Source organism: Chrysoperla carnea, chromosome 5 (genome assembly GCF_905475395.1).
Source record: "Chrysoperla carnea chromosome 5, inChrCarn1.1, whole genome shotgun sequence".
In the NCBI taxonomy this organism is placed as follows: Eukaryota; Metazoa; Arthropoda; class Insecta; order Neuroptera; family Chrysopidae; genus Chrysoperla; species Chrysoperla carnea.
Genome location: NC_058341.1, coordinates 18200428 through 18227153, shown reverse-complemented (window position 1 = coordinate 18227153; position 26726 = coordinate 18200428). Strand labels below are relative to the sequence as shown.

General features: G+C 29.3%; 1 protein-coding gene across 3 annotated transcripts in view; it reads right to left on the bottom strand.

The window, feature by feature from the left end:
- Positions 1 to 8023: 8023 nt before the first annotated feature.
- The window catches only part of LOC123299968 (protein daughterless), a 164893-nt gene continuing 146190 nt past the window's right edge, over positions 8024 to 26726 (bottom strand). The window contains exons 4-12 of one of the 3 annotated variants that reach the window (XM_044882404.1): positions 17636 to 17992; positions 14663 to 14896; positions 14435 to 14494; positions 13522 to 13798; positions 12915 to 13041; positions 12627 to 12746; positions 9955 to 10100; positions 9747 to 9877; positions 8024 to 9420 (exon numbers count right to left, since the gene is read on the bottom strand). In XM_044882404.1, coding sequence (XP_044738339.1) covers positions 9370 to 9420; positions 9747 to 9877; positions 9955 to 10100; positions 12627 to 12746; positions 12915 to 13041; positions 13522 to 13798; positions 14435 to 14494; positions 14663 to 14896; positions 17636 to 17992 — 1503 coding nt within the window. In that variant the 3' untranslated portion in view covers positions 8024 to 9369. Of the gene's footprint in view, positions 9421 to 9746; positions 9878 to 9954; positions 10101 to 10853; positions 10953 to 12626; positions 12747 to 12914; positions 13042 to 13521; positions 13799 to 14434; positions 14495 to 14662; positions 14897 to 17635; positions 17993 to 26726 lie in introns of all 3 variants that reach the window. The other 2 variants (XM_044882406.1, XM_044882405.1) reach the window with 2 other exon arrangements.

Below are 26726 nucleotides of genomic sequence, written 5' to 3'. Positions count from 1 at the left end.
TAGCCATTCTGAAAGCAAAAATAGAATCATTTATATGTTTTTATAAATGTTGATTTGGTACTACTGTCTCCAACGGTTTTCTTTTTAAATAGAAACATCATAGATATGGAGGGTAGATATAAGGAGAACCATCTCTGTATATAAAGTGTCCAAGAACACAATTAAGATAACGATATAAACAAGTTCTTAGAGAAGGATAGAGAAGTTCACATCAAACACCTTTTGCTACAATTTTAGAACTGTTATTTTCTGTTTTCAGCTGGACAATTTTTACTTTAACTTCTATTTAAGATATTTCTTCTTATCACCACTCTCCATAAACACAGACATTAAATATACAGAGTGCTATTCACATGCACCCGTGTACACGGACACTATGGGTTTCTTGAGTACACCCTGTAATTTACGAGTTGGCTATGCTTTTAACAACCGTGCCTGTAAATAGGGGTGCGTGCGAATGAATAGTCACACTGTAAAATATAATATATACGGTTAATACAATATTTACCTACCTTAACAGGGGTAGAAAACTCAAAATATCCCTGTCCTATATCGTTCTAGTAGTCTAGCTTTTTATTGTCCTGTACTATTTTCTTCAAATTTTTTTCTTGAATTAATGACTACCCAAGTAATGAATATTCCAACATTACGGTGCTGACAATTCTCTTTATCCTCCACGAGACTTTGATCACGATGCACATTCTTGTTGTCAACTTTTCTGTATGACATTTCCATATTCAAAAGTAGCAATGCTTGGAGGGTAGAGAGCACGATAACTATCTGTGTTACTATGTCGGGACACCATCCACTCATATGCTTTTTCGGTGGTTTTTGAACTTGGACCATAAAGTTAATACCACTTAAACCGAAACCAATTTTCTCATAGAGTTATTATACATAGAGAAAGAGAGTCAGCCTAAAATGTGCTCATGGAAAAAAAAAAGAAGAGAAATCAAATGAGGCTACCTGTCTTTCTTTTACTGTGTGATTAGAACAAAGATAAGTATTGTTCACTCATCTTCCGTCTTTAATTATTTGTTGAACACTCGCATTCACACGCCTGCCTATGACGCTTTTAGTCTATAAATTTTCCTATAAAAGCGTGTAAGGTCTTTTACTACCTTTGTTCTACTCCCAATCCAATGAATTGGCAAACATTCAAATTTTATAAAAAACAAAAAAATAAGGAAAACAAAACACGATTCAGTTAAAAATTTCATAATACTTTTTTCTTTAATTTTTTAATAAAATGAATTAATTATGATATACAGTTTTTTGTTTTTGTTTTCTCATTTAAATACATAAAATGTAATTAAAAACAAAGTATTATTTATTCTTTTTTTTTATTCATATTTATATCAATAATATACTTCAAAAATAATTTTTTATTTACTTACAGTGTGATTTTTTTATGTACAGTTGTTGAACATGACAAATACTATGAAAAAACAAAAATAAGTTGTGGAAAAGAATTGTACGGGAGGCTAGGGAATGGGGAGGAATAATATTTTTGAAATTTTTATAAAAGAGAGTGTGTACACAACAAACACCATTATATTATCAATGTTCACGTTTTTTTGGTAAAAATAAACAGATTACTTACCATTCGGGGAAAAAATTATTGTCTTAAAAACTATTCGAAGGTAACACTCTCTTTATAAAAATACTAAAAAATTAATTCGATTTGTAGTCGAGGAAGTGGCTGGCTGTCCATGAGAAAATTAACTTGAATATGTTAAAGTGTAAACGGAAAACTATTACGCACGCTGTAATTATAATGAAACAAACACATAAAAAGTTCATCTTTAAAAACGTTTTATCCGAATCACGATGAAATGTTGTTGTAATTACTATTTATGCCTACAATCTTAAACTTTGAACACCGATCCCCACAAAATGTTAACTAGCCGTCAATATCTAAAAATTTCATTAACTTCAGAGCTTTTTTTATCTGTCGATTGATATATAACTTAAAAAATATTACAAAAATAATTGAATCGCTTACGAACAGAAGTGACGGAGGGGCAACGTCCTAGACTAGATATCTAGAAGATTCTTGTTCGACTCCCGATTGTTTCTTAAATTTTCGTATCTTTATTTGTTTAAAACTAACTTAATGTTCGATATCGACAACATAACTCATGACGAAAATTATTCTTCTTTTAGACAGTCATCGCTTGAGTTGTTGGGGAGATGTGCGGGGGAGGGGTGTGCTTGTGTGAAGGAATATCTGAGAAGAAAACAAAAAAAATGATTAAAAAAAATTATATATGGAAAAATGGCACATGTATTAATGTCCTTACTGTAATAATAATTAAATGTATTTTACATATTTTTTTTTATAATAATTTTTTTTTTGCATTATATAATCTGAATGAAGTCACTATCTTATTTTCTAACTTAAAATTTACGTGGTTTTATCGCAGAGATTTTTCTTTTTTAAAGTTTTTCCCTAAGGTTTTTTTTCTTCATTTCTTTAAGTATCCATATTATAATTATTATTTATAATAATTTTTTTTCTTCATTACTATTTTGTAAAAATTTTTATGTTACATAGTTTTTTATTTTTTTTTTTTTGTAAAATTTATTTATTTCGCAAGACGGTTTATATAAAAATTAAAACTAATTATGCGGCACAATTTTGTTCAAAAGGGAACATGAGAACGAAAATTGTACACGTTAAATAGTTATAAGAGGACATTTTGGAAAATATGATTAAAGAACGCCTCCTGGTACACATGTTCGTTAAACCCCAAAGACAATTTTATAAAGTAATTACTTATTGAGTCACTGCATGAAAGAAACAGGTAGTCCTTGTATAAGATAGCAGACATATTTGAAAAGTTATTGAGTGTTCGTTTACTTCGTTTGTGGAAATATCTTGTGTTTAAGGCGAATGCTGCTTAATATACGCTGTGTCAAAAAAACGCACGCTTTTACACATTGTATACACAGTTCCTTTGATTAATAATTTCTCATGTTACATCCATGAGTATGAGGGAGTACATATACATTAAGCAATGTGTATAAGAAATAAACTATTATATATTTGCTTGTATGTGATTATTATTTTACCTACTCATATTACATGTAAAAGCATACTGAACTACTTTTCAGAGACCACACGTATTAGTCAGTCATACAACTGCTACCGAGCAAAGCTACAAAATACATACAAGCAACCTATAATAGTATCTTTCTTATACACATTGTTTAATGTATAAATGATTTATCAAACGAATTGTTTACTACAATGTGCGTTTTTTATGACACAGAGATACTTCATTAATCTGTAATACACAAAATAACAAAAACATAGTTTTTGTAGCTCATAGCTGGGTTTCGCTACGGGTGAGAGTGTACGAACGGTCACGATCACCCAATAGTCTTCCGTATTTTTTGAAAAAAACAATATAAAAAAACTGAAAAAATTATACGAAAATTGTCCCCAATTTAATGATTTTTCAATATTTGGTACTCGCCATCCTTCACTCAACTGAACAAATCTTAAACAATGTAAATGGTTTTCAGTTGATGATTTATACGAAATGGAGTTTCTTAATTATGTTTTGAAAGATGAACCCCACAAGCGTCTTGTGCTAAAAGATGGAGAGAGGTAAGTAAAATATTGCAACTTGATATAATTTTGGCTGCCAGCAGAAAGAACATTATGGGTTGCTGCCCCCCTAATTTGATTTTAAGTAATTTTTGCTAAAATATAAATTAAAAAAATAAATAATAATAAAAACGATTAAAAGAAAACACTTGGATATCGAAAAAAAGCATTTTGGCCATAATACTATACACAGTGACTTCATTTTTTGTTTTTAAAGCTTAACTAGTTAATATCAGATGAATTTTTCGTTTTTTTGTTGTTTTTCAAAAATTTTTGTAATGGAAAATAATGGGAATTTTTTTATTTATAGAAATCGTGTAACTTTTAAGTAAAAAAATTGGATAAGTAAAATGAGATCGTTTAACTTCCAAAATAAATTTTTAAGTACATTAAGTATTGATAAAAACCTCATAATGGCATTCTTTTTATACTTTTTAAATTTTGTTTATGAACTTTGAACGGCGTTCTAAAAGTTCATATAAAAAATTCTAATAAAAGTACTCGAAATCTTGCCCATTTCTCTTTAAAACTTGCTACGAGCTTTCTTGGCTAAGTTATTCACTGTCAAATCAAAATTACTACAAAATAATAACAATAAATGTAAAAAATCAGTTTATCGACAAAAAAAAAACATTTCCAACTAATGATAAAAAGTAATAAACAATAAGAAAAAGAAACTAATATAAAATATTTCAACCTCGATTCCTACGTCGGCGAATAACTCGGTCTTAAAAGCTCGTATAGAGATCAATACAAGCGCATTTTAAAGAGAAAAAACAATCTTTCGAATGCAAATATTCAATTTATTGTATAAAAACTTATGCACCCAGTGCACACTTTTAAAATTCATATCAAATTAATAAATAAATTTTCTCAGAATTTCAGCCCTGCGTTTAAAATATAAGGGATGATAAAAATGTTAGAAATATTGTTTAAAAAATTAGAAAGTGAAGTCATCCAATCAATTTTCGCCGAGATATACCTGTTTGAAATTTTGAGGAAAAATTTCGCCCCTTTTTATGTAGCGTTATATTCTAGTTACTTAGTTATTTTGACTGATGTAAGAATGCCAATACAAGAATTCCCCCCAGAAGCATTTTAAGTCATGTTTACTAACCTATTTTTTTCCATTACATTCAAGAGTTTCATAACGCCGTTGTGTATCCTCTGTCGCCTGTGTATATTTTGTGTTGTATGAAAAACTAAAAAAACAAAATAATTTATAAAATTCCATTTTTCTAAAATATTTTCTTTTTTCTGTTTTTGTAAATTGTCGTGTATTTTTGTTTTGTTTTTATTTCTTTATTATAAATAATTAATTAAATATTGTCAATTTTCAATTTGATAATTTTTTTCACTTTTTTTTTCATAAAAAATATTTTATTGAATATTAACAATCTGAAGTTTGGTTTTTTTTTTAATATATATAAAAGTAAAATATTTACAACAATTTGCGCGAGTCATTCATTATTATTATAAAATTAGAGGAAATATTCTTGATTTGAGTTTAAAATTCTTAATAACAAATGTGGCAGGTTATTTATTTATTTATATTTTTTTGTAAACAGGCTATTGTATGTTTTTATTTTAAATATTGCAAATTTTAAACGTTTGAATTTCGTATCGTTTTATTACATCAAAGAATCAAGTTATCATCACATTTTATTTTCAGACTTTAGTTAAATAAATATTTGTTTTTAAACTTTATCAAGGCTGTAGATAAAACTAGCATTTATATTAAAATAAAACTTGAAAGGAGTTTAGCTAAAGTTAAATTAACAGAAAACACCGCAATCTCTCGAAATCAATCTTATTAGTTATGAAGCAGAGTTAACGTTTCATTGAACCTGAAAACTCAAGTCGAATATAATGATTACATGAAACGTGCGCCAATGATCCCCACATTTTTAGCTTTAAACACTTTATTTTTAAGTTTTGAACCCATGCCGTTAAAAAAATCCCCGTATATAAAATAATTGAACAGTGGATGTAAGATTCATTTAATTCAACCCCTTTTAAAAAATCTCACTCGACCGTTGAATTGAGAAGGCAATTGACAAAATTAATTACCAATTACAAAATTTTCATCTATCTACAATGGCACTCAATACACAAAATACTCAAATATCGAATATGATTTTTTAAATTTCCAAAATGGAATCCCTTTTATTTTTTGTTACTTTCAGAATATATTCACAATATTTAAAATAAAAAACGTTTTCATATCATTTTTAAAACATATTATGTTTGTGTCACGCACTTAGACAGAAAAAAATAAAAATAAAATTAACCGTAATAATAATATAAACATAGAATACTAAAAATAACAAACATCATTACTTAAAAATTATAAATATATGTGATTAAAAAAAAATAAAAATAATTAAAATTCTCGCAGACCGACCTCACCGCATCATTTATTATTTTTATCATCAGCGTTTTTTTAAATTCATTATACTATATATTTATATATATATAATAAAAAAATATTATGCAATCAAAAAAGATATATCATGAACGCATCCCTCGTTTTTTTATTTGAATGTTACGTTCAAAACGAGTCTACATTCACAATTTTATTTTTGTATAAACAATTTTTTTAAATCATTTTATTATTTGTATAGGTCTGAGGCAATGTATAGAATTTGATAATGATTTCAGAATGATTTGAGATGCAGTTATGTGCCCAACAACTTTATCCTCTACGAAAATTTTCATAGTCGAGGACGTCTCTGTCAAGGCACCTGGAAAGCTTAACAAAGCTTTGTTGAGTGTTTAATATTTTTTTTAAATATTATTGTCAACGAATATTCATTAATTTGAAGCTAACCACGCAGGGCCTCCGAAAGAGAAATTGCCAAACATGCTAGTTCGTATAGAGGAAAAAGTTGTTAGAAGCAAACTTGACAACAAATTTCCAGCGGTCCTGAAAAAACTGTCAAATACTACACCTGGCCTAAGATCTATCATTGAACATCATAAAATTAAAACAAAAAATAATAATTAGAAAAATAATTCTAAAAAAAATAGAAGAATGGAAAAAATAATAATTTTTGTTTTTAAAAATTAAATAATATTTTTTTCGTAAAAAAAATTGTAAATAATTACGTCCATAATTAAATTGCTTCTCTTTTTTTTTCTTTTTTTATTTTAGTTTGTTTTTCGTTTAACTTTTAATAAGTTAAAATTGGCACCTGTTTTATTTTTATTGTTTATTAAAAATCAAAAATTGTTTAAATTTTAATAAAAGATATAATTATTTCATGAAATTTTCATATTGACTTATTTTTTCGTATAGTTATATTTTAATTAGAAAAAAGTCTTATTATTCGACAATTTTTCAAGATTTTTTATAAAAAGTGTTAAAATATAATTATACAAAAGTCGCACTTTCAGAACCATTTATTTCTGTTTAATTAATTAAATAAAAATAAATGATTTATATCCACGCTAAGTATCATCAAAAAGTGAAACCTCACGTAAAATTTTATAATCAGCCAGTTTCCATTTACGATTAGGAGGGATTCATTCCTTTTCACATTCAATTTGTCCATTGAATGAATTTTACCAAAAAGATTCACTTTTTTGTAAAAATCTAAAAAAACTAAAAATTTAAACAAAAATAAATAATACTAATCTACTAAATTTCATGAAAGAATTATTTTATCAGAAAAAAAATACTGTACTGGCCAAATATTTGATTTTTAAATCAATAAAATTAAGAGAGTTAGTTTTCAGATCAATTTTTACTACCATACATAATTTTAATCTGTACGTATATTTTAAAATATATATTGGAGATTTTTTATTTTGGCTAAACTTGAATCAAATGTAAAATTCATTAAAAGAAAATTAAATTAAAATCAATTACACTAATTGTCAAAATTTCTTCACTTTGGATTCATTTTCCCCCTCTAAAATCAAATAACAAAAAAATGTGACCTCATATCAATAGCACCCTCTAATTCATGGCCATATAGTTTTTATCTAAATTTGGCATAAAAAATTTCAGGTACTTTCGGGAATTTTAAGATATTTTCAATTCCAATTAACGGTGGTTTTTTTTTTTAAATTTATAAACATTTTGTACTTTTTCGTAATTGAATGAGGATACTATTAATCAGGTCACCGAAATATATATATATATATAGATATATATTATATTGTGTCATGGTAGCTCAAAAATTGAGTATTATATTAATATGTAATTCGCTAATGAGAATCAAAATCCATTTTGAATAATTTTACATTTGAACCATTTCTAAAAAGAAAATATAGCACTTAAAATTTGTGTTGTTTTTCACAGCAATTAAAAAAAATTATTAAATTAAAAAAATTAAATAAAATTAACAAAAAAAATTGCATTTTTTTTTTGAGATAAAATCGATTGCAAAATTTGTTTTCGCTTGGTTTTTTTTATGAACCTTGTAAACAAAATGTTTCGTATAGTAATAGTAAATTAGTTTGGCATTTAAATAAAATAAAAAAAACACTTCAAAACGTACTCGTCATCAAAATAAAAAAAAATATGTGATGACACAATGATTCTTCTGTTTCCAATTTTCTTCTTAAGTCTTCGTCTTCATCAAACATAAAAACTATTATAATATTTCCTATACATTATAATAAGTAAGTAGAAATTGTCAATTCTATTTTTTTGGAATAACCCGCTCTTACAACAATTTATTTTTCTATATTGTTAAGTTTCATAAACTAAAAATTGTCATTGGCCGTGATTTTCTAATTCACGCGCTTTTTTAGTGGTGGATAATAACCCTAACCGTTTCGTTCCAAAAAATAAGGTTATTTCAAGTAGTTTATTTTGCCCTTTCGTCTCCAAGAAATAAAAAATCCACATAGTTCAAATTAACGGATTGTTCAGGATATATTTGTTTGAAACATTAAAATAAAGATCTCTACTAAAACTTATCACAACTTGTTTGATTTTTTTTTAAACTTTTGACCATTTTTGGTCTGATTTTACTGATCCTTTTATATAATATGGACACAATAACAATTTCCTTCTAGATATTCATTCAATAATCTATAAACGAAACAATAATTCCAAACTGATATTAAACATAAGATTTATTTTTGTTTAAAAATGATCGACTAAAAAAAATTAATCTATATGGCATTCATAAATCGTATATTCAAGTATCACAAAAATAAACACAGTTCGAGAACCATGTTAGTTGTATGAACGGGTTTTTCCAGGGATTACACAAAAAGTATTTATCGCCGTTTCTTTTTTTTTTTTTTGTATTTTAATAATACTTTTTTCATTTATTAAATATTTACAGTTATGTGTATCAAAGTAGATGATGTGAAGGGCTCGGGTTCACATAATCACCAAAAAAAGAAGTATTTTTTGTTCATCATTCATCACCTTGCGCAAAAAAAAAACAACACAACAACCAAAAAAAAACAAGACCGTTCAACAAATTTGCCGATTGATCACGATCATCTCTCTCTCGCTCGAATAATATTATAATACTTAACGAGGTGTAACCGTTGGTAACGACGAACGCGTCATTTCAAATTAAACTATTTAAAAAAAAGGCGGGAGGCTCTTGTTCTCTTTCTCTTTTGTTGTCACTTTTTATAATATGAACGACGACAATTTTTCTTTTTATTTTAACGAGCCAGTTTTTTTTTTGTAGTCTATTTTTGTTTATTTTCTTCTGTTTTATTTTAAATTTAAATTACGCCCAATATTTATTTATTTAATAACAACCATATTATGGTCAATGCTATTGTTGAGGCTGTACTTGTTGACTGTGTGGTAGATTAGGTGGTGGTCCCTGCAAAATAAATATCATAATAAGTTCTATATTTCATTACCCGATTACAAAGAAGTAAAAAGGTGGGATAAAAGTTCATGAGAGTATGAATGCATGTATGTATGCATATTTGTAAACTTCGAATGAAAAATATGAGGCAACCACTAAACTACGGCAAGTTTGTGACACCCGGTATATCATATTTTAGGGATTCCTGGAATTTCCTCCTTCCTTCTTACGTAATACTTTAAAGCCACGTAGTTTAGCTTGGTTTATTTTTGGTGGATTTTTAGTAGTTTAACTTTTGATGGAATATAAAAAAAATAAATTTTTAAGAAAGAACTTACTGGAATGGCAGGGTAATGTGGAGTAGGTAGCATATGATGTTGGGCAGCAGCTGCGGCAAGTTTAGGCCCATCTTCGGCTTTCTCTTCTTCCCTTCGTTTTAAGCATGCTGCTTTCGGATTTAAATTTCTTTCTATAAAATTGAATGAAAAATAATTAGATACAATTTTAATACATGTAGCGTGCGCATGCGTGTATGTATTTACTTACCTCTAACTTGCTGTTCTAAAGTCATAATTACTTCCACAGCCATATTAAGTATTCCAAGTTTTGTTTGAGGTTTATCTGTTTTTAAATGGGTCATACACATTCTGCCTAATTCTTTAAGTGCTTCATTTATATCACGAATTCGTATCCTGAATAAAGATAAAATAATACATCAAAAATTTGTATCATTACCTTCAAAAAGTTTTTATTAAAAATTTAAATTTATCTATTTAATTTGAATGATTAAGGTAGTACGTCCGTTAACCCATCTTTCTAAACATATTAATTAAAAATAAACTTGGGCGCAACTTTTGCTTAATCTGATACAATTTATTTACTTTGTTTATACGAAGAATTTTTTGAGAAATATTGACGCCGCTAAATTAAGTTTAGGAACCATCGAACGGACTAATAAGTCGTTGCTTTATACACGGCAAGTATATGACAGTAAATATCGGAATTGTCAAGTTTGTTGCTTGTTTGTTTGTTCAGTTGCTTGAAAAAATGTTCAAAAATTACGACTTCCAGATTGCTTTTGCCTTAAAACATATTATTAGATTTTCTAAGCTACGCATCATGAAAATTCGTTTTATAGCATTTCGATAGCAGATATCTCTTCGTATAAACAAAATTAAAAATAAATTACGAAAGAAAATAAAAAATTTAGGATTAATAAAAAAATTAATAAAGGGTTTACTTTATTGTAATAATTATAATATTATTACATGTTTTTAGAATATGAACCTTCAGTTATTATTAGGAACTGATGTGAAGGGATGTATTTTGCAGCTTAAACCAATTTTAAATTTCATACTATCAAATAATCATTTTAACCCATTTGATCAGTTCCCAATATACAAAGAAATTTGTATTAATTACTACACATTAATTGTATAGTTTACCTTTCTCTGGCATTGTTGGCCTGCCTTCGCTCTTTCTCTCTTTGAGCTTTTGTGTCGGGGTCTAAATCAGCGTCTTCTGTCTCATCAGCACTCGAACAACTAAAGTTCAAGAGATATGAGTATATATTATGAACTGTCAGAAATATACATTGTTTGGGAGACAGGTATATTAATATCAAACAGTTGCTAAATTCAAGACCAGGTCCTTTTCCGATTCAAAACTCCGCAGACCAACGTAAGAGAGAGATATAGAAAAAACTCAGTAGTGCACACAGAAGGTTTAGTATTGGTTGAATTTTATCCGTGTCCGGCCCATATTCATAAATTCATATAATAAAACTCAAAATCATTTTAAAGCTATATAATTAAGGATTATTATTTATTTAGGATTATAAATCAAGGATGCAAATATGTATTTGTCTTTAATCTGTGACATCATCTATTTCCAAAACAGCCCTAATCAAAACGAATGCAATCGAATTGTGTAGTTTTTTCTGATAACACTCATCCATTTTCAAATTCCTTTTCCCAAAATAAAATGTACGAAATTTATAAAAACTCTTTGAAATAATTAAATTGTAATCTAATAATTAAAAAATATTGTTTTAATAAAAAAAAAAAAGGTAAAAATATATTTTCAACTATTTAAAATTAAAAAAAATTATTTATTTAAAGTTGGCAGCAAATACTTCGTTCTATGATCTATACATTTTCCATGGGGTACAGTAAAAGGGTTAATGAGACCCCTTTCCACTTTCATAACAACCTTAAATTGTTAAATTACATAAAAAAGCATTAAAGAAAATAAACTAAATGTAATATTCAGGCGTAGATATTCTTTAAGACCACCAAGTTATTCACGACATTTCACTAGATTAGAACCACCTATTGTCAGTTCCGTGCTTTCAGTGTTTTGACTGTTAGGTTAGAGTGGATGTCCTGCGGTGGGACACACTCAAACCATAGGATCTATTGTAATACCGAAAAGAGTTTTGGCCCATCGATCACTTCAGGAATTATTTAGAGCTGGTTAAGAAAAACAGGAGTGCTTTGACACAAGTATATCCATTCCCTAATGGCAAGAGCTGGACAGTAATAAAGAAGATGAGACATCGTTTCCTACGTCTCCCTACTGTGACAGCTCCTGCAATAATCATGCTGCACTGGTAGTCCAAGCCCTTCAGCATACCTGCTGCCTAGCTAGTGTCCGCTTCAACTGTTAGTGTTGTGTTATTCTAGTACGGTTTCTATCTCTCCTGATACTCATCTTCTGAGATAAACTCACAAGAAAATGTTGCAAGTTATAAGATCCGACTAATTTATAAGTTCAATATTTACTTAAAACTACAATTTATGTAATTTTCTGAAATTCATTTTTATGCATTTTAAGATGGCGAAAAAATAATTAAAAAAATTCATTGGTTTTTGCTTCACAAAGTTTTTAAAACCACACACTTCTCTGCCCTGTCCTGTACATACAGTTTTATTTACTCGACATACTATTTAAAAAAAAAAATTATAAATAAAACCGGGAATTAAAAAATATTTTGGTTAAATTTTTTTAGATATGATTTCCCGGGAGTGTTATCAAAATTTACTACATTAATTAAAACATTCACTATTTTGAATGTGAGCCGTTCAAAAACGTTGAAATAAAAATTGGGATCAGGAATTGAGGAAAATTTAAAACAAATCCAAAAAAAATATATAGAAAAAGTGTGTGTGAATAATTTTATTTTGGCGTGCACTACACAACACTACACAAGAACATACCTCTCTCGTACGTTGTTAGCTTGACGACGTTCTTTTTCACGTACAGCTTTCACACTTGGATCATCGGTCTCATCTTCGGCACCGCTTGAACAACTATTAATAGATGTTGTATTTAGTGAGCTTAAAATGAAATTTATTTAGAACAAAAGTATTTTCATGGAAAAATCTATACTATTTGGAAGAAAAAATTAATTTCATTTTAAGCTCATTTCGATTATTTGAAATTTACTTACACAAAACAATACCTGTCTCGTTTTTTTTTGTGGGTAAAAGGGTTATAATACTTACTATCTTCGCGCTCTCTTGTTTCCCTTTGTATTTGTTGTCGTTGCTGCTGTGGCAACGCCACCTACTACACTGTCTACGGAACTTGAAGGTTTTGTATCTATACTATCGGGAGGTTCTTTACGTTTTTCTGGAAATAAGAATAATAAATTTTTATTTAAACGTCTAATTTTGGATTCATTTAAGGTTATTCGATTATGGCAGCAAAATGTTTCACCGAAATAATTAGTCTAATTAGATTAATAATAAATGATAAGTAACTTGGTAGTCTAAATTAGAAATACTCAAAATGGGTCAGTGTCCTGTTTTAACTTGTACGAATTATTATCGCCAGATGGTGGGATTGCAAATCCCATTTTTCAATACTAGAATAGCTATATAATAATAACAAAAAGAGGGGTACCACTAGTGGGTCCCTAGCACGTATGACAAGCACTTGGATCACTTGTTTATGTTTTTGAAATTGAAGTAGTAACTTTTAACTAATAATTATATTTAATTGAAATAATAACTAAGATTTAGATGATTATGATTAATTGAATAACCTTAAAATTTTCATAATAAAGTGGAAAATAATGTTGAGTAAAAAAAAAAAGAGAAAGATATTTACTTGTATTATGCGCAACACGGCCGCCAGTTTCTATTGAAGTTTTAATAGCTGCAGGTGTGGGGATTACAGTTGCCGCTGTTTCAAATTCATTTGGTTGGGGTTGATGCGGCGTTAATTGTCCAGCTGTTGGTGGTGGTGGTCCTTGTGAATGTGGATGTGATAAACCAGCCGGTGTTGGTTGGTAACCGCCTAATGGACCACCTAATAACTGTTGAGCTTCGGCATGATTTCTTAATACATTTATGGCATCATCTAAACGTTCTTCCATTCGAGTTCCCTGTTTATTAAAAAAAAATTATTTAGAAAAAAAATTCATTTCTTTTGCCTACCAATTACTTTTCCTTAAAAATTTATTTATAAAAAAGCAGCTTAACTCGAAATAAAAGGTTGTACTTTCTAGTTTTTAAATTGGTAGTTGAAATTTTTTTAGTATTATATTCCACTTAGTGCTGAGTGACATTGGGCGACATGTATTTTCCTGGCAAATGACGTGACTTTTGCACACTCCTTTAAATGCCTGACTCAATTCTAATAGATCATGCTATAGATTCTGGATTTAATGAAGATCCCAAGTAAACTCGTTTTTTGAGAAACTTCCTTTTACAACACCTCTTTTTTGTCACAAATATGTTCACTTTAATTAGATTCCGAGATAAGAACCTCATTAAACTCAGTTTAATTTGGATTTAACTCGTCTAATAGATTCAAATTCTACAAGAAGAAAGCTTTATTTAACCCTTCAGAGTGGTCGTCTTTCGTATCACAATCATTTTACTATCCTGTAAAGCACGAATAAGCGGGAGAGAATATCTCTATGCAACCATTCTGAAGGGTTAAATTAGTCATTAAACTAATCACTGTGTGCTTGAAAAAAAATCAAAACTAAACAAATAATTTTAAAAAACAAACTTACTTCAGCATGATCCCTAAGGAATCCAATAGCATCATCCAAACGTTGTTGTTCTGGAGCAGTCTTTACAAAAAAATAAAACAAAAAGAAAACACATGCATAAAAAAAATACATTCCAAAAAAATCAAAAAACAAATAAATTTGCACAAAAAAAAAAATGAAAGTATTAAAAAAAAAAAAAATTTTTTAAGTACAAAAAAAAAATGAATTTTGAATAAAGAATTCGCTTACAATTCCAGTATTTACCATGTGCATATGGTGATGAGTGTTAACGGTAACAGGTGAGCCATGTTGGCCATTGGTCTGTGGCTGTGCGCCCGGAAAATGAGGTGAATGTTGTGCCACTGATGAACCGGCACTTGTTGGAAGCCATGCACCAGTACCTAATGGCGGAGGACTACTCACTGGTGGTGTACTAGCTGCACTACTTCCATAACTACTGCCACTTTGTTCTACAGGATATATCTGAAAACGATCGAAAAAACAATTGAAAAAATATTTGTTAAAAGAATTGGAACGTCAATAATGAATTTATCGAAACACATTAGTTTTTTTTATAAAGGAATCACTTTCTAGCCTTGATTTTTAAATAACCTTACAGGTCTAGGTCTAATTTAAGAGTCATAGGGTTTAATATTGACGTTACAAATAAATCCATTTTCGTCTGTCCGTCCATCATTGCGATAACTGAACGAAAACAGATATCGAACTGAAATTTTTATAACGTACTCAAGACGTAAAAAGTGAATTTGAGTTCGTAAATGAGCAACATAGGTCAATATCTTTATTTTCACATAAGGTTCCAAATTAGGGCAAAACTTTAGTTTCCATTTTCTCAAAAACTATAAAAGACAGAGTTAAAAATTTGTTGGCATCTTCAAATAGTGAGATTGATGTTAATTTCATATTTAATTCATCCGATTATATTAAGATTCATTCGATTATATTAAGGAGATTCCCCTTCTCGATTTCGAACAATTTTCAAGGACTGAGGATATTCAACACATAATAGGGTACTTTAACAATTAACTCATTTGTTTATGTCACTTGTTTTTTATTAAATTTTTGAAACAAAAATAAAAACAATATGTATGAAAAAAATTTTAAAATTCTTAAAAATTATCTAAAATTTTGAAGAAATATTCCACATCCGATTGGCAATCCTCTTCCAAATCCGTACAATGCACCGCATTATAAATATGATTTAAACCATATTTAGCACGTAATGTATTTGGTCGAATTTGTCTGGCAATTGCCGGATCTTTAGGTCCACAAAATCTTCGAAATTCATGAAAAACATTTTTTTCTGGATCCGCTGAAATTATTTCTAATGCCACACACGGCCCACTAGCCAAATGTAAAATAATATCACCATAATTTTCCAGAACACCTTGATAAATTTCCATAAATTCATTTGCGTTGACCAACGATAATAATACGGAAAACATTGCTTGTATAATAAATCCACCATTTTCGATATCTCTTAGAAGATTTCCAAGTGTTCCATCTAACAATACATGGGGTTTTACAATACATAAAGTGGAATTCTCACACGTTGCCGTCGTCACGGGCGGTTTACTCATTGAATCAGATGGAAAGAAAAATTTGGTATCTTTTTCAACTTCTTCAAAATTTTCAGATGCATGAAACACATTATTCGTCACGTCGAGACCGTATGCAGCACGAAGAGTATTTGGTTTATCACGTCTAGCAATCATCGGATCCATGGGACCAACCATATCTCTCCACTTTTCAATAGCATTTTCACCTATTAATTCGTTATTGTTAACAAGCAATTTTTATGTGAAAATCAACTTAAATAATCCAGTTTGTTACAAAAACAGAAAAATAGATTTTTGGGGGGTGTTTTTTTTCGATTTTCCGGGGGCTCTGGGTTGTTGATGATGAAATTTTTCAAAGTATTCTGTTATTTTAACTTTATTAGGGGTCGACTGGTGAAAAGAACATCTTTCTAGCATGTATAAAACAGAAAAAAATCATTTTTTGTGGGTGTTCTTCCAACTTTCCGGGAGAAGTTTTTTTTTCCGGATATTGCAAGCAATTTTGCGTCGAATGCAAAAAAACCGCACCTTTCTAGCATGTCTGGAAGTGCCTTAGAATTTGTATATGCCAGTCAGTTAACTTCACTTTGGGTATTTGCAGCAGCCGGGTAAACATTTAGACCCAACTGATATGTCTGGCTTTTCGATTTTTTAATTCCTTAAATATCTAACTTAAGGAAATTAAACTTGACTAAAATTCAAATTTTCTCAAAAACATTTTTTTAATGAAGATATTTCCCTCAAAAAATGTCAAGGGTTAGTAGGGTGCCGCTAGCCTCCAGCCAGACTTCGTCTATCTTATTAGGGGTCTTTCAAGAACTAGTACAAAATTTTATGTACTCCAAATTGATCATCAGCTCCCTTATTACAATGTTTAGAATTACTAAACTAATTGATTGTAAACATTTACCTAATAATTCAATTGCAATCACTGGCGCAGATGAAACAAACCCAATCAATGATGGAAAAAATGGTGCAGATTTATACTTTTCATAAAACCGGCGTACATCCGTTTCGGTTAGCTGGCACATCCGTAACTGAGTAATTTGTAATCCACAATGTATGATACAATTAATAATTTCACTTAAACGAAAATTCGGATTATTTACTCCTGGTTTTATTAACGCAAATGTTTTCTCACGTTTATGTGCCATTAAACGTTTGGTAAATTCACTCGCATAATCGGTAATTTTGATTAATCGTCCAAATATGTTTAATGTATTACCGATGAATAATTTATTGATGGTTACTTCTGGTACAAAACATCGATGTAAGAAAACTTTCTTGAATTTTTTATCAAACATATCGATAGCTCCATCGAATGGATAAAATCCTAACCAAAAATATTTGATCATTGAGCATTCGGTATCGAACCATTCTACATCGTAAACATATTTTAAATTTGGTTCACAGGTTGTTAAAGCTTTTTCTGGATCTCTGTTGACATTTGACATTTTTTTCTTGTAAAATAATTTTAACACAATAACACACAGAAGTAAAAGAGTAACATTGATTAAATAAGGTGTCCATTAATTGTTTAGGTGTTGCTTGGTAACGAAATTATTACTATTCAAAAGTTTGGGGGTTACGAGCCGGAAATTGCTACTTAGGTATAAAATTGGTCATGATTTTGAATACTTACCGATGCTAAAGCTTTGCCTAATGTATCACCAGGAGTAACAGCTGTAGGATGATTTTGTGGTACAAATGTTCCATTTGAACGAAACGAGGACATAGGTGGTAAACCATGACATTCATTACCAGGCCCACCAGTTGATGTTGTATCACCAGTCATTGGAGCTGCACTTCCATATGGATCGTAAGCCCCACCAGGCACATATGTGTTACTACCCATTCCAGCCCATACGTCTGCTGGTGTTGTTGCACCAGGTACAACACCACCACTGGTATCAGTTAAATAATGGTATGGTGGTGATGTGTATCGGGCTGCCGCTGTTGGACTATCATGTGCTGAGCCGGTAAAATCATCCGAGGCATACTGAAAAAGAAAACAAAAGAAATATTAAAAACAAATTGTTTATAAGGTGTTTTTATTTTGTCGCTCAGCGCCTTGCCTAATAGTAAAAGAGCTGGTAAATCACTTCGGATAACATATTTTTAAAGTGGTGAAAAATTTATTTGACTTCATAACATCGATAATCTATTTACAGATATAAAGACCCTACTTAGCTATCAACTCTTTTACTAAACATAATACTTTTTTTTATTATTTCAAACACTTTGACAAGGGTCTTTAAGCCATTAAAGCCAAAACGTAAGAATTAGAGAATCGTTAAAAAAGCTTGTTTTGTATATTTTAAGTACTATGTGAAGGTAATTGATTGACGAACGGCAAAAAAGCATCACAGGGTTTTTGGTCTAATGGTGGAACCATGGGCTATAAACAATGAAAGTTTGGGATAATCTTTTCGAATTTCGAGATATTTAAAAATGCTTACCGTAGACCAATTTTGATTTACTTCAATGGACATTTTTCGAGGTGAAAAATTGTTTAAATTTATTTTGATTTCCTGTTTACTAATATAATAATCGTATAGAATACACCTAACCTCACTAATACTAAAACATAAATATGCATGTGAATGTGACTGACTGCTTTATGGTACTTGTTAGTTTAATAGATATATGTAGTAGGTTCAGAAAACTCTACAAAATTCAAAAGAAATTTTATGCAGATACATTATTTTAATTTAAAATTAGAATGTTTAGTAAAAAAACTTAGAATATTTAACGAAAATTATTAAATTTATCAATACGTTACAGTCCAATATTGCCATAAAAAAATTCGATTACTTGAATTATACGTTGGATGTTGATTTTTTTTAGGTTGTCAATTATTTGAAAAATATCCACCTTGAAAATAGAAAACTTCGCGCAGCCGAATTCACGATAGAATCAAGAATAAACGTTTTATTAATTTTGAATCACGAGGTTTAAATTTTTTGACAATTTTTGCAAACCAAGATATAGGTCATACATAGAACTATAAAGGGACAAATACACTATAGCTACATTTGATATAATTAGAGCAAGATTTAATCTAGCCGGACTAGCTCTAGAATTTAGAGCAATCTAAGTAGATTGCTATTCAGTCTAGCTAAAGAGTGTAGAACAAAAAAGTGATTTCAATGTACATAAAAGTAAGAAAAGGCCTAGCTAAATTAATCCTGAATGGAGAACCTGCACTAGGTAATGTGTAACAAGAGCACTATTTTGTTCTAGAAGAGTAAGGTGCAAAATCTAGGTTTAGCGGTGGCAGTTCGTTGGAATTCGCTAGAGGAAATATCGCTCTATTTTGATGAAATCTAGCTATAGTGTATCCTAAACGTATGCAAAAGGTTATACAAGAAGCACGCATGCGTACGGCGAAGTCAAGGATAAATATTTTTTATCGTAAATACATAATATTAATTTATGATACAAACAAATTTTTAATAGCTCCATTACTAAATTAAATTGAAATTTATTAATAAAACTATCAAAGAACGACAATTTTCAATCATTTCCAAATTTTATGATCCTAAAATACTGTATCTAAATTTATTTTAATTTTTAGAATCAATTCTCTCAAATTCTTTAATATTTTTGTTTTTTTCAAATTATGACATTAAAAATATTGACGACATCGTATGTGGTATAAATTTAACTTGTTTTTTTTTCTTCTGTTCTCCACAGGTGAAGAAGACAAAAACTACATGGATACATTCACAATCGAAGACACACACTTCTTTGGAAGATAGCAATCACAGAGCTTGCATACAAATCAAATTTGTTACTCAATATCTTAATAATTTTTGTTTTTGAAATAAAATTTATGACAAAAATACCAAATAAATATTAAATTAATAAAAAAGAGATTTCATGTGGAACAAAACATAACCACTTCATGTAACTTCCGTGTATGTAATATGAACTTTTTTTTCATATGGATTTCAACATTTTCTTATCTTTCAACATTATCATCACTATTGGCAGGTCTCAACTTTGTTATTATAAATGCAGATTCTTATTCTTTGCTGCAAAAAAAGTTCTTAGACCTCAATTAAAACTGTTAGAATAATATAGTTAAAAAAATAAATGGGTAAAAGTTACTTATAATGTATTCGCTCCGTGCATGAGTTTTATTTCAGGGAGTTACCATACCCTGTTACCATACTTTATATTGTATGGATGGACATATATGTTTTACATTGAAAATTGAATACTATTTTCTAACAAATTTAAATTCATCTCTTATTTTCAAGTTTAATTAGTTGTTATTTTAAAAAATATTTTAATTTGAAATAATTCTCTTCCATTTACATGTAAAAATAATTGAAAATTAGTCATATTTTAAATAAAACGCATGATTTATTGCAAAATTTATTAAGAGTTAACAACGCTACGGTCGATTTATTGTTTGTACAAATTTTTAGTATAAGTTTCACCTCTCACTATCTCAATTATCAAAGTTTTTAAAACTGTGTTGAACTAATGTGAAATTAGCAGCTAGCATGATTTCACCCAAGTATTTATCTGCCAAAGTTGGATGTTTACACAATTACAAGTTTTGGTAGCATTCAAGTTTTTTAGTACTTTGATAGTGGAAACATAAATATCCACACGAAAGTAAGTTCGGATAGTTTTGTTAACATTTATTTTGTGTGTATATTCTTTGAAATGGTGTGATGGTAACGTGAAGTAAAGGCAAAAAAGAAGTTTTCACAATCGAAGAATAAAGAATAAAGAATGTACAAGAAATAAAATAGAATATACATATTTTTTACGAGTTTTTATAAAAACATATCGCAATAACTGAATCAAATAACGATCATGTATAAGCTGGCCACGTATCGGCACTCAATATAATAAAAATGTGTTTGTGTATGTACAAACGACTAGTGACTACTATACGGGGTAGAAAAGACTATAACTTACAGTCAACATCGGTTATATCGACATCGCTTGGCTTATAACGACGAATCGATTATTACGGCGAATTGGAAAATACCGATGACTTTTTTTTTATCTTAACAAAATATGAAAATACCGTAAAAGAGATGACAAAAAGTAAAATTAAAATGAAAATCGGCGAAGAAATACGGATGATATAAACATTTTAACGTCATATACTATGTTTGCCATAAGAACTTAATGCTGAATTCTGTCTTGCTAGAAAGAGATGCAAGCAAATCTTTGATGGCTTTTATCTTGGTTATTTTTATAATTATTCGAAAAAGTACCTTTCGTTGTTGTTTGTTACATAAATGAGCTATTATTAAAGAAAGAAAATTGTGAAATTTACCGTAACGGTTATAGTGACCAAACATTACTGAGTTGTATTAGCTTTATTATAACCTGTATATCGAAAATATATATCAAAGTATACTAAGTTTAGACCCAAGTTTGTAACGCTTAAAATTAGTCCAATAATTAATCCATTTACGGTTGTCTGTTCGCCTGTCTGTGGACATGATAACTCAAAAACGAAAAAAAAATATTTAGCTGCAATTTATAGCGTACTCAGGACAAAAAAGTGAGGTTGGGTTTGTAAATGAACAACATAGGTCAATTTGGTTTTGGGTCCGTAACAACTTTTGTTTGAAATATTTTTTTGTAAACAACACTGTTTACCCGTGAGGGCGAAAATTGGGGTCAAGCTTTGGTGTCCATTTTCTCCAAAACTATCAAAGATAGGAAGTTGAAAATTTGCAGGTAACTTGAACAAGTAGTCTGGTAAAACATTCTCGAAAAACGAAAAAATTCAAGGAAATACTTTTGCAAATTTTCGAAAACCAAATAGTCGCCATGATTTTTTTGGTTTTTCAAACTTTTCTAATTTATAAAATATAATGCAAACATTCATTCTATACACAGGGTATTTCAACAATTAACTCTCAATTGCTTGTTTTCACTTGCTTTAAGCCTTATTAACTCTATATATTTTAATAAAAAATCTTAACTTTAATAGAGTTTCTCAAGAGAGAGTTAAGCTAGTATTTGGACGAGGACTTTCATTTTTTCTGGGAGACTTTGAATATTGCTAAATTAGCTCCTAATGAAAGAAAATTATTCCAGTGAGATAAAATACCGTTTATAACGACCATAGTTGTAAAGCCTCAGTGTCGTTATAACGAGTTTTGACTGTATATAGCAACGTAAAAGCACAGTTAGTTATGTAAGTATAAGTACACATATCGAATAACGGTTACTATTCTTAAATTTTTTATTTATTCTGCACAAGCATGAAGCACAACCCCTAACCCAAAACCTAACTAGTTTGCATGTGTGTTTTTTTTTCTCGTGTCCGTTACCACACAATACAGCCATTATGTTTTAAAATATTATAAATATCTTAATATAATATTATGATGTTACTTCTTCTAATGGCACTATACGCTGCGCTGCGTTCATATCATATTTTGTTTTATTTAAAATTTAGAAATACTGCATTATACGATATATTGAGGTGTATTGGGTTTTTATTTTTTATCGTTTCTTTTACTTTTCTGACGATGTCAATTTTTGAATCCCGTATTATTTTATTTGTCTTTTAACAACAAAGAATTTAATTCAGCTAAATTTTTGTTAAAATAGTTCTGTGATTTGCTATGCGTAACTAGTTGAAAGTCATTTCTCATAAAATAGCTATTAATATTTGTTGGAAATTCGATGAACATTCAATAATTAATAATACACATTAGTTAATTAATTAATTGTTATTTGGCTTTGTAAAAGAAAGAAAATACTTCATCATACATTGTTACGCAGAAGCTGTGTAGTCTAAGTGAATTATTTTAGAAGAAGAAAGAGTATAAAAGATTAAAAAAAATATGGTGGAAGTGCAGATAAATGAAAATCATATATCAAGATTAATAAATGGCATAATATAACTGCGTTTCCACCAAAATTTACTGCATATAATGATCATTTTTGTAGAAAATTTTACGTTCTTTGCTAGTCTATAATATTTCTGTAGTTTTTTTTTGCATATTTTCGAAGATATTTCGAGATACTCGAATTTTAGAACATATTTAAAAACCTCTTAGAAAAAAGAAAACTTGCATGACTATGAAACGCACATCAAATTGGAAGGGGAAAAATAGGAATTTCTAAGGAGCAAAGCAGTTTTCATACACGTGACACGTCAGGACAAACATGGAAATTTTTTCCTTTTACAAAAGGTGTTGGGGGCCATTTATTATTACGTAAGCATTTTGGGAAAGGAAAAGGGGTAAAATCCATTCTTATGTAAGATTTTATGAGTTGAAATTCAATATTTAACCTAAATTATTTGCTAAAGAATATACATTTTTAATTTACGTCAAACTGTGTTTTAGTTTAACTGATTTTACCTTTTTTAACAACGTTTTATTATTCGGCAAAACGAGAATGAATCTTACGTAAGAAGGGGAGTGGGTGGGGGCTATCGAAAAATCTTATTTATGCTTACGCGGTGGAGAGGGAAGGGGTAAAAATAGTAAAAATCATGCTTACGTAATTAATGAATGGGCCCTTGAATATCCGAGCGCCATGATAACACTTTGATTCTTAAAGTTAATTTAATTAAAATGATTCCTTGTAGAGTCCAAAAGGCCTAAGGATAATAAAGTTAAATGCCTGCAAATATTGTGTATTTTTAACGAATCAAAAAGTGTCGTTTTTTTTTATTTAGTAAAGATTTCTTTTTAATAGTTGTTATACAACTGTGGAAGGATCGCAGATACAAGTTTTTCAATGATTTGTAGGTAGTTAGGAAAAAGTTTCCAATTACACGAAAAACACTATAATATGTAGTCTTTAAATAGTACATACATATTACATATTGATAAAATTGTAATTCATGAATATATTTGAAAAATAATTTATACATCGGAAAACGGGGAGATATATCTTATAAGAAAAGACAGAAAATATTTTTATAGCATCCATAAAATGTCGATACGAGATATTACTTAGTATATAAATATCAACCGCTGTGGCTCGCTCTATCCTATGTAGTAAACTATGTTGGCTGCATTGGACCACAAATTTGATTTATACGATATATATCGACAATATATACATATATATCGCTGACTAGGTTGTTGCTGACCAGTCAAGAACCAGATTGTTCTTCATTCAGATATTACAATTCAATCTTCTTTCGACCGATCGACGACAGATAGACTACGTATGTCCATTTTTAGGATTCCGTAAAGAATATTAAAATTATATAATACTAGATGTTTCAATTCAAATTTCTTAAGATAGTACTATCGGAAATAGACATGTATTCAGAATTTAATGAATCTTGGCATAGTTGTCCATTATTATATCATAATTAACCAGTTAAATTTTTAAGAGCCTTCAGAGAACTGAAAAAAAGATATTTTAAAGATATTTTAACATTGATCCTTATGTAACAGATTTTATTTTATTTCACAAAACTGGACGTTTAGATTTTCAGTTCTTTGAAGATCCCTAAAAATTTAACTGGTTAATTATGATATAATAATGGACAACTATGCTAAGTTTCATTAAATTCTGAATGCAAAGTCGATTACCGATAGTACTACCTTAAGTTGGCAACAAAAAATTAAATACTTGGTAAACCTTCAAGGGAAAAACATTCTTTTCAGTTGGTTTTAGTTTTCAAAATTTTAAGCAAAAATTTAGATTTTAATAGCTACACATAAATATCGAAAATTTTACAAAATTGACGGGTTTTATTGTTGACAAGAAACCTGATCTCATAAGGAATGAAAAAAAAAAGAAATGAGACATCTTTTGCTGTGTCAATGCCCGGTCTTGAAAAATCGACTCTCTGATATTTTAAGCTTTTTAAGGAGGCTCTCCTGTGGGATGGATTCAAAAATTTGATTTTAAAGATAAAGCAGTGAAAATAAGCAGAAACTGTGTTTTTTTAAACTTTCCTCCTCACTCGAGAACGGTTCAACCGATTCCCTTAAAATTTATAAGGTAGACTCAGCACATGTAATTGACGAACCAAATGAATTATCCAACCAGTCGAAATCGTGAAGGAAGTTAGCATCCTTTTTTTTCGAGGTGGGTGTCTTTGAAGTGTTACAGCTTCCGTTCTAATGAATTTGTCTTTGAAATTATTTTTTACATAATCTTAATATAATAAAAACCTCAAAGTTCTATGTTTTCATTGTTCGGAATAAAAAATGGACTGCCACACAGGGGGAACTCCTTAAATAAATTGGAAGAGGCGGTAGAAATACACATTGAGAAAATGATAAGAGAGATGAAATACAGAGTTGTGATATGGGTCTAGGCTCTAAGGTCTGAAAGTGAACGCCAGTGGCGCTAATTGAGCTCCCAGCCAAAATCAAAGTAGCCTGACAGTTCAGAACGTCACTATTTTTAACCGACTTCAAACAGAAAAGGAGGAGGATATCAATTCCGACCGTATTTTCTTTTAATGTGTGTTATCTCAGAATTTTCGACTGAGTGAACCGATTTTGATGATTTTTTATCTATTTGAAAGCTGGTGCTTCTTTTTCTTTTGAAGTCGGTTTTCTTTTTGTTTTGAAGTTTTATGTTTTTGAAATTTTTTGATTTGTGAATTGATATTGTTGGCAACAACAAGCAATTTAGAAAGCAAGCGAAGCGACTAAAAACGCTAGATAGAGTATCTCTTACATGGAAAAAGTAATAAAATGAAAAGTTCGTATGGAACCCTACATTGTATCTGCTGAAGCAGGCTTGAAAGGTTTTTTACTGTACTATCAATATTATATTTTATGTTTTATATATGTCTTTTTTAAAACTATATAATATTTATGAATTATCCTTTCTCAAACCACAAAATCATCGTTTGAATTGCAAATCAATTTTATCCATAACTTTTTGATGTGGTCTCATACCAAAAACCTTCACATATTTATTAGATGGAAACACAAGAGATATCACAGATCTTATCTTCTTTTTAAATTGGATAATAATTCATTTTCTGATGTTAATATTCACACCTCAATCAAACTGTGTGTTTTTTTTCTTCTTCTGTTGAGTCGTCAATTTTTGTGTCCGTATGTGCATATTAATAAAGTGATACTGTGTGTTTAAGGTATTATAAAATTTAACATGAAAGTATTATCAAAATTTATTTTCTCAAACTTTGATTGTGATAAATATTTCCATTTTTTTATCAAAAAAATTTAAAATTTTGTGTTCCGTCAATTTTTCCAAGTATGATTTTTTTATCATATATCGAAATTTCGAAATGATTACACTCTTTCTTTGCAGGTGATTTAAAAGATTCGTTTTTAGGTTGAAATATGCTCGAAATTAGAAAAATACGTTTTATCAAGAAATATTCTTAACAAAAAAAAGTTGGAATTCATAGGCGCACATTTTACGCATTAAATTAGGCCCTTGTTCGAAACATTTCTTCGAAAATCGTACAATTTAGACAAAAGCTGACTATACCCAAAATTTCGTTTTTGTATACAGACAATTTTTGTCATTTGAGTTTTACTCTATCTTTTACTTCTAAAATTAAATGAGAAAACACACAAAATAATCAATTATTACCCAAACATTCGGTTTCCCTAACAAAAATTTCAAACAACGAATGTGGCCTTTTAATAAAGAACAACTTTCTAATTTAAGGTGTTCTTCTAACTCTTATTAGTTGTAAGTTAAGATTGAGATTTGAATTGAACTTTGAAGCTTAGATCGAATTCAATGTGCGCGTAAAATTTTTCGTTTGAGACATTTTTCTCCAT